General features: G+C 43.0%; 1 protein-coding gene across 1 annotated transcript in view; it reads right to left on the bottom strand.

Moving 5' to 3' along the window:
- plxdc2b (plexin domain containing 2b) overlaps positions 1-15,298 on the bottom strand; it is a 123,066-nt gene extending 107,768 nt beyond the window's left edge. Inside the window, exon 1 of the mRNA XM_086306454.1 lies at positions 14,568-15,298. Within this exon, the coding sequence (XP_086162580.1) occupies positions 14,568-14,661 (94 nt within the window). The 5' untranslated portion in view covers positions 14,662-15,298. The remainder of the gene's footprint in view (positions 1-14,567) is intronic.
- Between the last annotated feature and the right edge of the window lie 251 nt (positions 15,299-15,549).

Raw genomic sequence — 15,549 nt, 5'->3', positions numbered from 1 at the left:
GAAATATTTATTGCATCATAGACGTCAAATTAGATCCTCACAGTTTATGACTTAAATAAATGGTTTTAGATTAAGTTGGGTTGGCAGCGAGCAGGTTTCAGTTGCGATGATGGACAGTGAGTTGGCATCTTGACCACTTCAAGCGTCTGCGATAGCAGAGGCCTTCAGGTGCACGGGGAACCAGCCAGACATTTAATCAATAACTGGACCTCACGTAACATTTTTAGGTTTCTGTGGGACACCAGTTCAACGATAAATCCCTCCACACTGCCTCTGTCTCAGACAGTAACAAGAAAGAGAGACTGGGTATTGAAAAACACACTGCTTTTGTCTATTTTAACTTTAATAAGGTGGCCCTTAGGTGCAAAACTCTTCAGAAAATACAATAAAAACAACACACAGATTTGCAAAATGTCTCAATTTTGTCCCTGTGATTTCATTTTCCTAAAAAAGAAACTGTTTATTCATTTTTAATTTAATTTCCTAAAATGTGTTCTGAATTTTTGTTTTATATTTTATAAAATTATGTGATGCATTTTGTATTTAGTGTCTAAAATGCTGCTTCTTGTTGAAACTGTTGTGTCAAACGTGTAAAATCTTCCTTTACTGATCTTTAATCTTTCTGTGTATTCTGTTTAACTGCTGTGATTTTTTTAGTGCTGCGTTGTCTGTTTTGCATTGTGTTTTCTAAAATGATGTTTTTGTCTTTTGCACCCCAGAGCTCCTCCACGTGTATGCCCCTGTAGTTGAGTGGAAATCTTTTATTGTCACTCATGCTGCCTCCACGGTGTCACTGCCACCCAGCCCGTTTGGGACAAGGGCATGTGTATTATCTTCGTACACTGGTATGAATAACATATTCATAATTAAACTGCTCGCACTAATTTCTTTGCCATTTAATTAGTCAATTCTGGGGCACGGGAGACAAAGGCCTTTAAATGGGAGTCAATTACCTCTTTATGATGCAGTTAGAGCGCCACTCTAAGAATCCCCCCATAATAGCGGTTGTTTATCACATTCTTTGGACAAGGCTTTAGCTGCCTACAATTAATACTTTATAGGTTCGAAATGCACATGTTGCTGCTGAAAAGTGGTAATACATTTCAAACGTGAAGCGGCTCGGCAGTCCTCGAGAGGTGATAGAGTACTTCAGCAGGGTTGTCGCAGATCTGAAGAGCATTAATCCTTAGTGACATATAGTGAGAAAATACTTTGTGTTTAGCGACAAGACTAAAGACCCATCAGCCTAAAGGAAGGAAATTACTGAGTTGCCCCTTCACTTCCCTTCATCTTCTGTCTTTTTTGTCATGGGAAAAAAGGACAGCAAAGAGAATGACTAAATATTCTCAGATATATTCACACCCATGTATACAAATACCTGTATTTAATAGAGCAGTCAGACTGAGGCTTGCAGACTAGCCAACTTGGTTCTCACAAAGCCAAACCACAGACATTGAGCAATTGTGGCTGTGATAATGACGTGCTGTTGCATTCTTGATCATAACTTGTACATTTCACCACACCCAGACCTACACTGATACCAGCATGCTTTCTCATGCTAGAAGCTACAGGGAAAAACCCCCCAAAAACCAATAAACTCCCAGAGTTAGTGCAGGACAGACCTCTGGATTAAGACCTGAGAGTTTCTAGTTACTGGGGAAAAGCATGAGAACTGATACGAGCCTCTCCCTCTTTCTCCCATTTACAGTGCACACACACACACACACAAAGGTAGCTTGAACACCTTTGCAATTTATCACCACAAAGACTCAAAGAAAGCCTTTGTTCCTGGCTCTGTGCAGAGCACTGCCAGTAAATCTCTGCTAGTCCACACTGGCGAGGGGACAGAAACCTGAACACCTGGCACAAACTAAACCATTTACCAGAACCACTTGTTGACGTGTTTCCTTTTTTTTAATGGTCCGTTTTTGTTTAGTCACACTGATATCTTTGAACATGTTGGATCAGGTCAGAGGAAGAAAGAGAAGGGGTCACTTCATCCAATTTCCTCTGATATTTGAATGTTTAAATTGGTTCCCTGCAATAGAGGCATGTTTGGTATTGTAGCCTTTTAAAGAGGTACTGGACACTGTCTGGCATGTTTCCCTGGGAAAATATGGGCATGGTGCCATTGTTTCCAAGAACTGTGAGAAGAGTTTTCTAATTTTTTTATGCACTAGTCAAATAGATATGTCTCAAGAACTTCTTTTTTAAAAAAAGGGCACAGATAGAAATGTGCCGTAGCTCCCACTAGCCTCCTGTTTACAGCTTCAGTATGAGCTCAGTCCAAAATTAGTTAGCCAGACAGCTGGGACACTCTGGAACAAGTTTGTCCAAACAAAAAAAAAAATCACCCTGACCTCCAGAAACTTCTACTGGCCTGTGAGAACAATCCCTTATCCTCCTAATTCCTGGCAACCCTAACTCTTGGAGGGTCGAGTGATGAACACCATGGCCAGAAGAAAGCCATACACATGAGTTACAAAAGTTTAGTCTTCATGACTCACTCGACGGGGGAAAAGCAAAACAAACTGTAGAACAACGCTGACTGCTCTGTTTCAAGCACAGCAGCAGATGACGATGTCCAATTTTAATTCCCGGAGACTATAAAGATCCAGCATCTGAGTCAGTTTCAATTTCTTTGGTGTTTACTGTAAGGCATCAAAAAATGGCACTGAACCCACAAAGACATGCCTCAAAGCATGTAGAACAATGACGTGTTCACTAGAGAAAAAAAGCAAGCCAGATCCTAAAGATTTGCTCAGTCCATAGAGATAAATGCAAGGTGGAAAACAAAAAAACATGCTGCCATCATCAAAGTCGCCATCTATTTTCAGAACTAAAGTGGTGGCTGTAAACCTTTTCATTCCTCTCCAAAATGCTACGACCTGTCAGAGTCTTGCAGTCTGTGTTGTCCTGTGAAGAGCCCTTGCTGCGGGGCATACTTGTTCTTTGTCAGAATGAGTTTGGTGGGGAAAGAGGAACTTCTGGATCGGGGAGGCTGAGACACTTTCCGGGCAGACTACAAAGGCAGGGCTGTTGGATCTACAGCAAGGAAAAGACTAAATGAGTGTCTGCAAGAATTCCCTTGGAGCTAGGGCTGCACGATTTTGCATAAAATGAGAATCACGATTTTTTGGCTTAGAATTGAGATCACGATTCTTTCACGATTTTCTTTTCCAGTATAAATATTTATTGCACTTATTAACTGCACATCAACTTCATAACAGTTGAGACTGAACATAAAAACAATAAATAAACATAAAAACAACAAAATGTTGTACTGCTTGAAATTCCGTCTCCACCGTTGCTCGACGCTGCGTGTATAGAGCAGGTAGCGCAACAATAGAAAAATAGTTGCGGGACGGCACTGTGTAGCGTTTGTCTAGGGTGTTGATCATTTTCCTAAATCCCTCGTTTTGCACAGTGTTGATGGGAGCCATATCTTTGGTCAGGTGATAAGTGATAGCCTCCGTAATTTCTTTGTGCCTGCGGGAGTTCGACGTGTATAGGGAAGCGCTGTATAAGGTTCCCGTTATTGGTGTTTGGGTGGTTGACCTGGACGGATTTTCTCCTGTCACTTTCTCGTCATCCCTGACGTGCTCTCCGTTGTTTTTTCCCTGCTAATTTTAGCATCACACGGCACAGCTTCTGTATCACGTGGTATAAGGCTCCGCCCTTGTCATTTGTTGAGCAGGAAGAGTGAGCGCTTGTTTTCATGCAGATTACGTCCCGGATAAAAATGTGGTACAATCGTCGTTGTCTTTTTTTTTTTTTTAAATTGCTGTCATTTGGAAATGAGATCGTACATAAGTATGAATCGAGATCGCGATTTTCTAACGATTAATCGTGCAGCCCTACTTGGAGCAGTTCAAAAAGATTGATTGAACAGATTTAAGCGTGTGCAGCATTAGCAGGATAATAACTGCAAAAGATACATGTTACACCAGACAGCTGTAAATTAGAGGAGGGAGAAAACAATGGCACGAATGAGCCTGCAATTGATGCCGTTTGGTGCGAGTGTGCTAGCTTAATAAACCAATCAACAAACAGAACAGTAACAGCATGTTTAATGTGACTGCGATCACTGAAAAAATGTGGCCTTTTGGCCTTTTCTGGCAAAAATTATGTCAGCAAGGGCAGGAAGTATGGCACATTACTGCCAGACTTTCAGCTAACTGTTAGCTTAACATAGCATATGTTTAGCTGATATTTTTCAGACGATAATATCAACACTAACCCTTCAAATGGAGACTCAGAACTGGGATTCACACATGGCATGGTTTTTGGTACCAGATGGGCTTGTCTGAGCATTTCAGAAACTGCTGATTTGCTGGGAGTTTCCCACAAAGTCATTTCTAGGGTTTACAGAATAGTCAAGAGAAAATATCCAGTGAGGTGTTATTCTCTGGGTTGTTGTTGGGAGACGTCAGAAGAGAATCGTAAGACTGCTTCATACTGATGGGAAGGCAACAGTAACTCACGTTCCAACCAACATATCTCTGAACGCACCACACATCGAACCTGAAAGCAGATAGCTACAGCACACCCACGTAAGCTCTTTCTGTTAATGTTTAGGTATGACCACAAATATGGGAGTAAAGCTTAAAACCATCCCAAACCGCACTTCACAGAAAAATGTGGCCACAGCTTTTCTAGCAATCGATTAATAACTTTAGTGTGATTGCTGAATTTAGTGCAGCGGTCAGTTATAAGAGTGCATTCCTGAAAAATCTGCTGTTACTAAAGTAAAGCACTGCACACATGACTGATCATTATTACCATGGTACCACTTGATCACTACTCTAAGTAGTAAACTAGTGATAATATATATGCTAACAAGGGCACGTTTTTGGGACTTTTGCTTTTAAAGATTGTTATCCCTGCAACCGACTGGGGACCTGTCCAGGGTGCACCTCGCCTCTCACCCTATGCCGGCTCAATGGATGTTTTCATAAATATGAAGAACGACACCTTCCTCCAAACCCTCTGACTACCATTTCAATTCAAGGGCGGACCTAATTGAAGAACGTGATGTTACTAGATGATTTTAGTGAGAGGTTAATTTGAAGATTCAAAAACACTGGTGCCACAGAACCAAACTGAAGCTAGTTTTTATTTTAACAAAATACTGGAAAGTTTCCACCAGTCCTTGAAACCTAACTAAGTTTACAAGATTAAATCTGTAAATCAAGCCAACCAAGTGCAGGTTTTTGTGTGTGTTTGTGTGTGTGAGAGAAAGGTTTTGCTTTTTGCAAAATAAAGAAAGCAACAAAACAACAGTGAAAACTGCTGCTTAAGGACTAACAGACACATGCACAGAGCGAGGCGAAGGCATGTAGCAGCATGCCATGAACCCCGTGAGTGACACTTGCTTGAGTGGGACAAAGCTAAACCATCGCTCCTGCTGGGTGGAGGATATGAAGCCCGCTGCAGGGTGGTGTGACAGGCTGCTCGGCTGGGTTGACACCTTATCTTCTTTCAGCATGCCTGGACCGCCTGAAACATCACACTCTCTTCTCTCCTTCATGATAGCAATGCATGCAATGCTTTGTTCCCCTTTGGAGAGCTGCTGCTTTCAACCTTCCTTATTGAGTGCATCATATCTTTGCATCATTTCAGTGCATACAGGATGCATACAGTTTTCTTATTTTACACAGCTAGGTTATACTATGAGCACTGGTAGGGTTTTTTATGTATTGGGGAAAAAAGGCCCAGAGAGAGGTCACGATGCTAAAGTATACAAATAGAGTAAATATATAAGCTGATATGTTTTTTTGAAGGGAAAATTAGATTTCATGATTCTGTAACACCTGCAATTAATTTCTGCAATTACTCCCATTAGACACAAATAAAAAGACATATTGCCATAAAGTGTCAAGCATGAAATCACTCCATCTGTGTTTCCCATCATTACATCTTCAGGATGTTATATGAGGTTTTAGTTAACAGGACTCCTGTTACAGACCCCACAGCTGACTGACAACCAGCCGGCCATTTTATGTTATGCTACACATAAAATTCAGCACTCAAAACCTGACTTTAAATACCAGCGACTTGCTGGCCTGTATCAGGCCAAACCCCTCGAAGACCTCAAACAAAGTGAAGAAAAAAAGATGATCCAGTAAACCTTTGCAAAAGTGCAAAACTAAAAACAAAGGGGCAACACTGTGCAGGTGAATGTATTAACATGGGAGAGATTTACTTCAAAGGCAGCATGCACGTTTGCAAAGGGGCGTCAACATAAAATATGTTGCATTGGATGTTTTGTGGAATTCATTCATAACTATACTTGTTTTGTACATTGATATTTTCTGTCACGATCTATTTCACAAGAAGAAACTGAGTCTACAGTAAAGAGGAGAAAAGAGTTTTGGAGTCAGTCCATCTCATCTAATTAATCAGAATTATCAGTGTCGTTTCAATAGGTGGGTCGTGTGGCGGTATGCCAGGTGTACGCAGTCCTGGGAGACAACTGCGGCTCGTTTGCATGAATCAAGAGCACCTCCTCCAAGATAGAAAAACATTCAGCTTTTCAAGAGGCAGTATGGGACTCATTTTATTTTTCAAGGTTTATCGAGACCACACATTACTTTTAGTTGACAAAACAAGAAGATTGAATTTTTGCAGTTTGACAGTCCACTCATACATAATTTACAGGGACATAAACCAGAAGGCGATCGAGGAAAGGCTTCGAGCAGCCTCCAAAAACAGTCAGCCAGCTGTTTTCTAGGATAACACAAACATACAAAAACATTACAAAACTTTTATACCTTCGGTGGCTGTTCTTGTTTCATGGTTGGAATAAAAGGGATAGTACAGTACAGACCTGAGCCTGCATTCAGGTCAGATGCCAGAACAACCGCAACTGGCCAATTTCAGTGTGAGGAGTGGGGACTCCAGAAGAAGGTCATTTCTGTCGCTTGCAGTCTCATTGTATCAGTCACTACCCTCCTCTCGTGGTTGTAGGTGAGGGTAGAAGCATAGATCAACCAGTAAATCGAAAGCTTCACTATCATGCTCATCTCTCTCATTTTCTCACTCATAAACAAGACTCCGAAATACTTAAAGTCCATAACTTGGGGTAGCAACTCATTCCCAACCAAGCGTGGATACCAGCTTAGAACCACACTCAACTGCAAACCGCCCCAATGCAAGCTGGAGGTCATAATTGGTTTAAACCAACAGAACTACAACTGTATTTTGTCAGCAATGCAAACCAGGGTCATACTATTTATCGGTAATAGATAGCTTGAAACAATAGGTCCAATACTCTGTACCTGAAGCCCTCACTGGGGGAAGTGGTCTTCTCCAAGGTTTTCTCCAAGTCCGCAAAACACACGGAGACAGGCTGGACTATATATCAGTTTAGATATCAGTGTAGTTGCGTTGTGAACCAAAGTAGAATCCAACACATGATGTTGTTACTTATAAGTTCCAATACTGATGCGATCCAAAGTTAGCCGTCAGCAGTAACAAACAGGCAGATTTCATCATCTCTAAAATATTGCTGGGATAGTTTTAATACTTCAGACTGAAAGTGGAAAACACGTTGTCATTCTGTTTGTCTTTCACCTGCTGGTGTGTGGAAAGAACGCAGGGCTCACTTCCTATTTAAAAGTACCCTAAAGCTTGGGACATGTTAATAAAACAGTTGTTGAAACATAAAAAAGCTGCAGATATTTTCAATCTTAGTCACAGACACTCAGGGAGGCACACACACTTACAACAGACACTAAAGCAAACAGCAAATCTTCCATGAACTCCAATTCTCACATGGTCTAGTACCAAAATAAACATAGACTGAAACTGACAGCTTAAGTACTGTTTATAAGCCGGGCATTTTGTCCTGGAAAGGCCAAAAACAGAAGAAATGGAAAGTCTGGCTGAGATCCTGGATAGAGTAGTGTGCAGGGCTGTACAGAGGACAGTCAACTGTTGCAAATGCTACACCTTCACGCCTCGGTCGAAAAGTGACATCATTGGTTGTTATAATGTGCAATGAATAGAAAACCCTTCAAATAAATTCTATAACAATGACAGAAGATTTGTTTTTATATCCACCCACTAAATACTGTATAATAATCTGTAGACTGTCAATACAAACTCGGTCTGGTTAACATATGTTTGAGCCTTTGTCAATGCTACATCCAAATTACTGGAAAATCTGCAAAGCAACTGTGAATTGATACACATTTCCTTCCACTATCATTACACAAACATCAGGAGTCATTGCTGGGGTTAATTTTCCAATCTGCAGTCAATTAACTGCAGCAGAACAGCCAGATGAAACCGGCACTAGTGAAGCTTTTATGAGGAGGAATGAAATCAGTGTAAAACAAAATATGTTTCCTAGAACACCAGGTATAGAGAACATACATACATACATACACATATATATATATATATATATATATATATATATATATATATATATATATATATATATATATATATATATATATATATATATCTTGGTAAGAACAAGATCCGGGCCATCAACACATACGCCCTGCCCGTGATCAGGTACCCTGCTGGGGTAATAAGCTGGCCAAAGGAGGAGATAGAAGCCACTGACATAAAGACAAGAAAGCTCCTGACCATGCATGGAGGGTTTCACCCCAAGTCCAGCACCCTGAGGCTGTACGCTAAGCGGAAGGAAGGGGGCCGGGGACTGGTGAGTGTCAGCACCACAGTCCAGGATGAGACAAGGAACATCCAAGAATACATTGGGAAGATGGCCCCAACTGACCGAGTGCTCAGTGAATACCTCAGGCAGCAGAAACCCAAGAAAGAGGAGGGAGACGAGGAACCATCATGGAAGGACAGGCCCCTGCACGGTATGTACCACCGGCAGATAGAGGAGGTGGCTGATATCCAGAAATCCTACCAGTGGCTGGACAAAGCTGGACTGAAAGACAGCACAGAGGCACTAATCATGGCAGCACAAGAACAAGCTCTGAGTACAAGATCCATAGAGGCTGGGGTCTATCACACCAGGCAAGACCCCAGGTGCAGGCTGTGTAAAGATGCCCCAGAGACTATCCAGCACATAACAGCAGGGTGCAAGATGCTACCAGGCAAGGCATACATGGAACGCCATAACCAAGTGGCCGGCATAGTGTACAGGAACATCTGTGCCGAGTATAACCTAGAAGTCCCGAGGTCAAAATGGGAGATGCCCCCAAGGGTGGTGGAGAATGACCGAGCTAAGATCCTGTGGGACTTCCAGATACAGACGGACAAAATGGTGGTGGCTAACCAACCGGACATAGTGGTGGTAGACAAACAGAAGAAGACGGCCGTAGTGATCGATGTAGCGGTTCCGAATGACAGCAATATCAGGAAGAAGGAACACGAGAAGCTGGAGAAATACCAAGGGCTCAGAGAAGAGCTCGAGAGGATGTGGAGGGTGAAGGTAACGGTGGTCCCCGTGGTAATCGGAGCACTAGGTGCGGTGACTCCCAAGCTAGGCGAGTGGCTCCAGCAGATCCCGGGAAAAACATCGGAGATCTCTGTCCAGAAGAGCGCAGTCCTGGGAACAGCTAAGATACTGCGCAGGACCCTCAAGCTCCCAGGCCTCTGGTAGAGGACCCGAGCTTGAAGGATAAACCGCCCGCAGGGGCGTGCTGGGTGTTTTTTATATATATATATATATATATATATATATATATATATATATATATATATATATATAAAGTTTCCAATCACGCTGTGATTCATTCTGTTCCTGTTGCACTTTGTTTTTTATCATATACAAACTTCTTCCTCTCAGAAATTCAGTGCATGGACTGCAGCATGTTTAGATTTTTGGGAAAATAAACTGATCCAGAAGCAAATGAGGCATGCAAACACTTAGTCACTTGTAAATGATTGTTGTACGTCTGAGCAGAACATTAGTTTGACAATATGTAACTGCAGAAGAGTGCCCAGGGGAACTGTTTTCCTTTATTGCTACCCTTTATTTTTCCTTCCTATAATCTCAGCTATTAATCATCACTCACTACACTTTAGAGTCCCATATTTTGATATTGTTCTGCTGTTATTGTCTCTTCTTTCACTATGACGGTCAGAAAAGATGGGCAAGTGCCTGTTTTCTAGGACTCCGCCCTTTCTCGGTTATCCTCTCAAATGTTTCCCAATGCAAAACACAACTCCTCCTACCCAAAATGAAAACTATTGTGCTTGTTCCACTCTTCCACGCTTATGATCTATTTCTTACATCCCTCAGCCGAGTCTAAGGGAGGAGCAGATAACAGCCTTACTGTGGTCTACTGGCTGCAATCATCTGCAGAGAGGGGATGTTTCTGATGATTGGAAAATGCTTGTCATCTTTCACTGACATCCAAATTTGCATAGCTTCAACCATCACAAATCTCCTGGTCCTCCATCTGACCGTTTCAAGCTTACTCTACAGACATGATTCTTGCCTAGCAGTAATCATTAAAACTATGTGATAGCTCAAGCAGCATGTTTTAACAACTGGATGTAAAGGAACTTTTGAACCAATAAGAAAAAAGCTTAGAGTAGCTTAACTGCACTGGGCTTCATTAACTAGTGGCCTCTTTGCTTTTTGTTTCTGAGCCTATTGAACTCCGTGTGGCTCTCCAGCCCTCTAAAGCCATCAGCGTGAGCTTCTCCTCGGACTAAAAGGGGCGGAGGGCTGAGCGACAAGGGTCAGGCGTGACTAATGCAAGAACCTGGTGCTGCTGTTGGATGCTACTAAGCGGGGGTGGGTGGGACGATATGCCATGGCCCGCTGTTGCCACATAGAGGGCAGCACAATAAACCCAGCCGCCGTCGCCGCCCCTCCCTGTCTGTCACCCCCTCAGACCACCCCCACCCCCTTCATCCATTCATAGCAGCTCCTTTCAGCAGGTCATTCAGTGGGGCCGGTAAAGAAGCTAGCTCATTCTGTCCGTTCTGAAATGTGCAATGTCAGAAAAAGGGAGAAATGGTGGGGGCGAGATTCCGAGGAGGCTTAAAGAAGGAGAACAACTAAAGAAGACCGAGCTGGAATCTCCTGCTTTGAATCAGCAGGCAGTTTGTGTTGGGAATCACCTCCGAAGCATGACGAAGAGAAGAGGGAAATGTAGCAACACTGCAAATGCAAAGGAATTTGCATTACTAGTGTTGTAAGACACAACTTAGTAGTGGCCACAGGCATCAAATAATGACAATCTGTCACAAGATTGTGGCCACAGCAACACCGCTTTTACACACTGTTGTCATTTTAGCTCAGTCTTTGCTTCCAGTTTAATTAGCGTCTGGTTTAGGGGCGAAAAACTTCTTGATTAGGCTCAGAAAAAGATTGGGGTGATGAAATAAATTAAATAAATTCAAAATATGAATCATCCTTCTCAACATTAAACCTGCTTTGCATCTTTGTACCAATTTGGACTTGGGCTGTGGTGAATCTTTACCCTACCCAGCATTCATGCTTGTGCGTGCTGTTAATTACCTTGTGGTCATGTCCTAGTGTTTCATGTGGTACCAGAAATAAAGAATATCCTTTGGGGTATTTTTTTCTACTTGTTTGTTTTTCCCTCCTGGGCCCTTTATTTTTGTTTTAGTCAATGTTCTTTTTTTCAGAGTCCTTCCATTTTTCAGTTCTTTGTATATTCCCCCATATTCAGTTCAGCTTAACTCAATTCTGTTTTATTTACATAGCGTCAAGTCACAACAACAGTCGCCTCAAGGCAGTTATATTCCAATAGTTTCGGCAATCTCCCTCCAGCAATCTGCTGATAAATGTGTCTTCATATTGAGGCGATGTTATTTTCTTACCGGTGAATTTAAAACCTGTGGCAAAAAAATAAGTTGGATATGCACAGAAGGAACTGACAGCACTGACCATGCCAAACACCTACAGTACATTTCCACTGTGATGTGCATCGTGGCATAGCTCACATCGTAAGGTTCAAAGGGGTCTGTGTTTATGACATAGCCTACAGCGCAGATTTAACACAGTAGTATAAATCCTCTGTTAACAGTAGCATGTGCAATTGTGATGCCACAGGGTCCTAAAAAAGCACATGTTGGAGGTGAGACCTGCCCTGACCCACAGTGTAATGGCATCAAGGAGAGTTTTGTGCATATACCTCTGATGACTTTGACTAAATTCCAATACTGGAATAAATAAGAGAAGGCTCATCTGTCATCATTTTATCTCCAAAGTTTCAGCTTTATTTGTTTATACTGTTGATACTCCAACTTTCCCTCCTGAGCCCAGAATTAAAGGTTTTTTCTTCACCTCTGTTTATGCACAGACTGAAAAGGACTTAAAACAGGTGGATTTTAAAGCACCTGATGTGCCTGAGATCTCGCATGTTCAAACTTGTAATCTCTGTTTTGTGTCTGAGACAGAGAGAAAGAAACACGTGACTCTGGACACAGAGGTCATCAATAAAAGCTTAGATATGCGGTTTGTTAGCTAGGAACATAGCTAGGTATTTTACCCACAAGAATAAAACCAAGGCATGAAAGTCTTTGATGGCCAGCATGCATTTTTCTTCACAGCTCTCATTTTAATGTGCCTCTGAGTGTGCGCCTGTAGGACTGCAAAGGCAGCTGCTGGCAGCGTGATGGATGAGGAGCGTCATGTTGGAGCTGGAGACGTCCACAGTCGCTGCAGCCTGTAAGCTTTTTAACCCTCTATCAGCCTCTTCCAGCCCGTGAAGAAACCCCACTCCCAGCATCCGCAACGAAATGAAATTCCACACACAACCGCAATCTTAGCACATTAACAGCCTTCAGCAAAGGCTTTTAAATCAGACCACATCATTACATGAGTCAAGACTCTCTCTCACGCTCTCCTTCTTATTCCCCTATCGCACATGCAGATACTCTCCAGGCTCTGGTGGAACATCTCTTTTTCCACTCGGAGAAAAGCAGCAGAGTGAAAATTAACCCCAAAATCAGTGTCAATTTTCTGAGAGTGCCCCTGTTGAGTGTATCTCTGGGTGAACATCCAGAGCCACAGACTGAAAGCTTTTAAAAAAAACAAATCCTAATGCACTCACAGGATGTTGTGTAATTTCGCCCAGATGTGTTCCACAACTCATCTAACTAATAAAGAAGAAGGGAATGTTTCCACCATTGCTGTGATCTCAGCTTCTAGTGGAGTTGCTCAGCCACTTTCAGAAGGCCTGCGAGCTTTTCTAAATGTGAATGGTGCATTATATCATCCCAGAGGACCTACAGAGAGTGGAAGAGTCCACCTGCACTCTGTTAATACAGGCCTATCTAAAGAAGGGCAGGGGTTGCTCCTTCCAGCGGATTTGAGGTCAGCCCACGGCAAGGGAAGCACCTCACCCAGATATCTAAAAATACTGTCCCACATACAGTTTTGCTGCATCCAGCTCAAGCAGGAGATGGACTGATGAAGGACTCCGAGTGTAGCGCTGGTTTGGTGGGCATTCCTGTAATCTGTCTACCTCTAAAACAAGCTTTAATACCAGGCGAAGGAAATGAGCCGACAATTTAATCTAAGCTCTGAGCCTGGAGTGTGGCAGGATTCGTAAATGAGACTGTGTGAGAGTGTAAAAAACACGAGCAGCACGTGCATGCCCCTGTGCAAACCACCACACACGCAGCTGATAGCATCGTGCTCTCTCTCTCTCCCAAACAGGGCCAAACAGCCCTGTGGTCTGCACTCACACACACATGCGAGTTGAATTTACAGTCACTGTCAGCAGTTGAACATTTCTCTCACCACTATCTGATACGTGATGAAGATCTGCTGCCAGCAATAAAAAAGCCCTGGGAAACACGAGCTGGCCAGCGCGAACAGAACCGATGCTGGCACGAACTTCTCCCACCGAGGGCAAACTGACGTGGGATGGGCTGAGATTACAGATTTGTGTGTGTGTGTGTGTGTGTGTGTGTTTGTTGGGGGGTTCAGGTGGACTACAGTAGGGATATTGTTTGCACAGGAATCCTGATTCTCCAGTATGGACTTTGTCTTACAATCAAGGACATCAACAGGATGAACATCTAGGTATCCAACCTGAACCTTAAATAAAAGTAAGAACTGTGAAAAGTTGCACATGGTTGACACTTCCACCTTACATGTCAGAGTGGGAAGAACAAGGAAGAGGAAGCTTGTTGTGCTTCTGCACAAGCTGAATTAATGCGAAAACACAAAAAAATCAGCCGAGCTCGGAGGCAGTGCATAAGAACATGCAGGAAAAGCAAAGCAATTAAGTGAACCTTGTAGTAGTTGGGAAATTATGATAATTAGCATCAGATCAAGTCTACTCGAAAGGGAGTAAGTTAGTGGGTCATGACAGCCTTCTTTAGGCTAATGAATTCTTAAAATAAAAAGGAGACAGGATGTTTGTCCACTCTTTTTTTAAAACACACAAGTGGATCTCTGCAGCAGCAAACAATGAATTCTGCGCGTAAAACAATCTCACGCAGAGGCTAACCAGCAGTCCACCTGTGTCTGCATCATTTCTCCTGCACGCTTTGCAGAGGAGACTTATGCACGAACTTGGCTCTTTAAGGCACAGATCTCAACTCGGTCCTAGCAGGTTAATGCCTGATGGCTAACGCGGTCTTCTTACCGTTACTGGCTGTGATCTCGGCTTGCACATTCCACACACACTGCAAAACTAAAACAACTCCAACAAAAAGGTCGAACGTCTTCACAGGCGCCATATCCAAGTTCCCGCTGCCGATTTCTGCTCAGTATCCCGATTTTTTTCTTCGTCTTCGTCTTCTTTTAGAGTCCGTCTCTGTCACGCACAGACACCGCTTCCCCGAGAAGACTCCGTAACTCTCCTGCCTGTCCTGCTGCTTTTAAAAGGGAAACCTGCCTGCGCTGCACTGAGCTGTTTTTTTGTTCCAGCGTGTGCCACGCCGCGCGCTTCTGGACAGTAAACGCGCTCTCCGCCTCCAAAATTAAGCAAAAATAAATACTAGCAAACAAAGTGACCGCATAAATACGAATCTCAGTCCTTGCACTGTAATGTCATCCCACAGGACGGAGATGCAGAGCGTTAGTCAGACAAATAAAGGCTAAAAATGCGCTCCTGAAGAAGAGTGCGCTCTCGCCGTCATCAACTCCTCAGAGCCAATGACCCTTCTTCTTCTGTTTGATGCTCCGGGTGTGCAGAAGCTGGGGAGGCAAACCCAGCGAACTGTCGCGGACACAGGCAGGTATTTGAGTGACGTGGGAAAATATTGCGAGCAGAAATACTTTGGAGGTTCAGGATGACGCATTTGTCGACTGAAGGCTCCCCGGTGGACAAAAGAGACTTTCACTCAGAGGGGCTTGTTTTTATGAAAGATGGAGCAATAGACACAGCAGACTTTGGCTGTACAGAAGTACAGACTGGCTCTATTTTTAGTGTCCGTCTTACGTCTTTTCCTCCTCGTGCATTTCTTTCAATTAAGAAAAATCTGTAGACTCCACTTCTGTCCCATCGCTCACCTTTCCCCTAGACTCAGGTGATTGAACTGTGAGAGCGCCCTCTTCAGATACATAACATTAACACTTTTGTTCTATTGGAAATAGCTTACTTCTTCACTGATGGTGAAAATACA

The sequence above is a fragment of the Aulonocara sp. 'chitande type north' Nkhata Bay genome, linkage group LG9 (assembly GCF_057382095.1).
Source record: "Aulonocara sp. 'chitande type north' Nkhata Bay isolate Kocher_YH1m ecotype deep benthic linkage group LG9, A_spYH_male_GT1.1, whole genome shotgun sequence".
Classification (NCBI taxonomy): domain Eukaryota; kingdom Metazoa; phylum Chordata; class Actinopteri; order Cichliformes; family Cichlidae; genus Aulonocara; species Aulonocara sp. 'chitande type north' Nkhata Bay.
The sequence above is the reverse complement of the archived record's forward strand: the minus strand, read 5'-3'. Positions and strand labels throughout refer to the sequence as shown.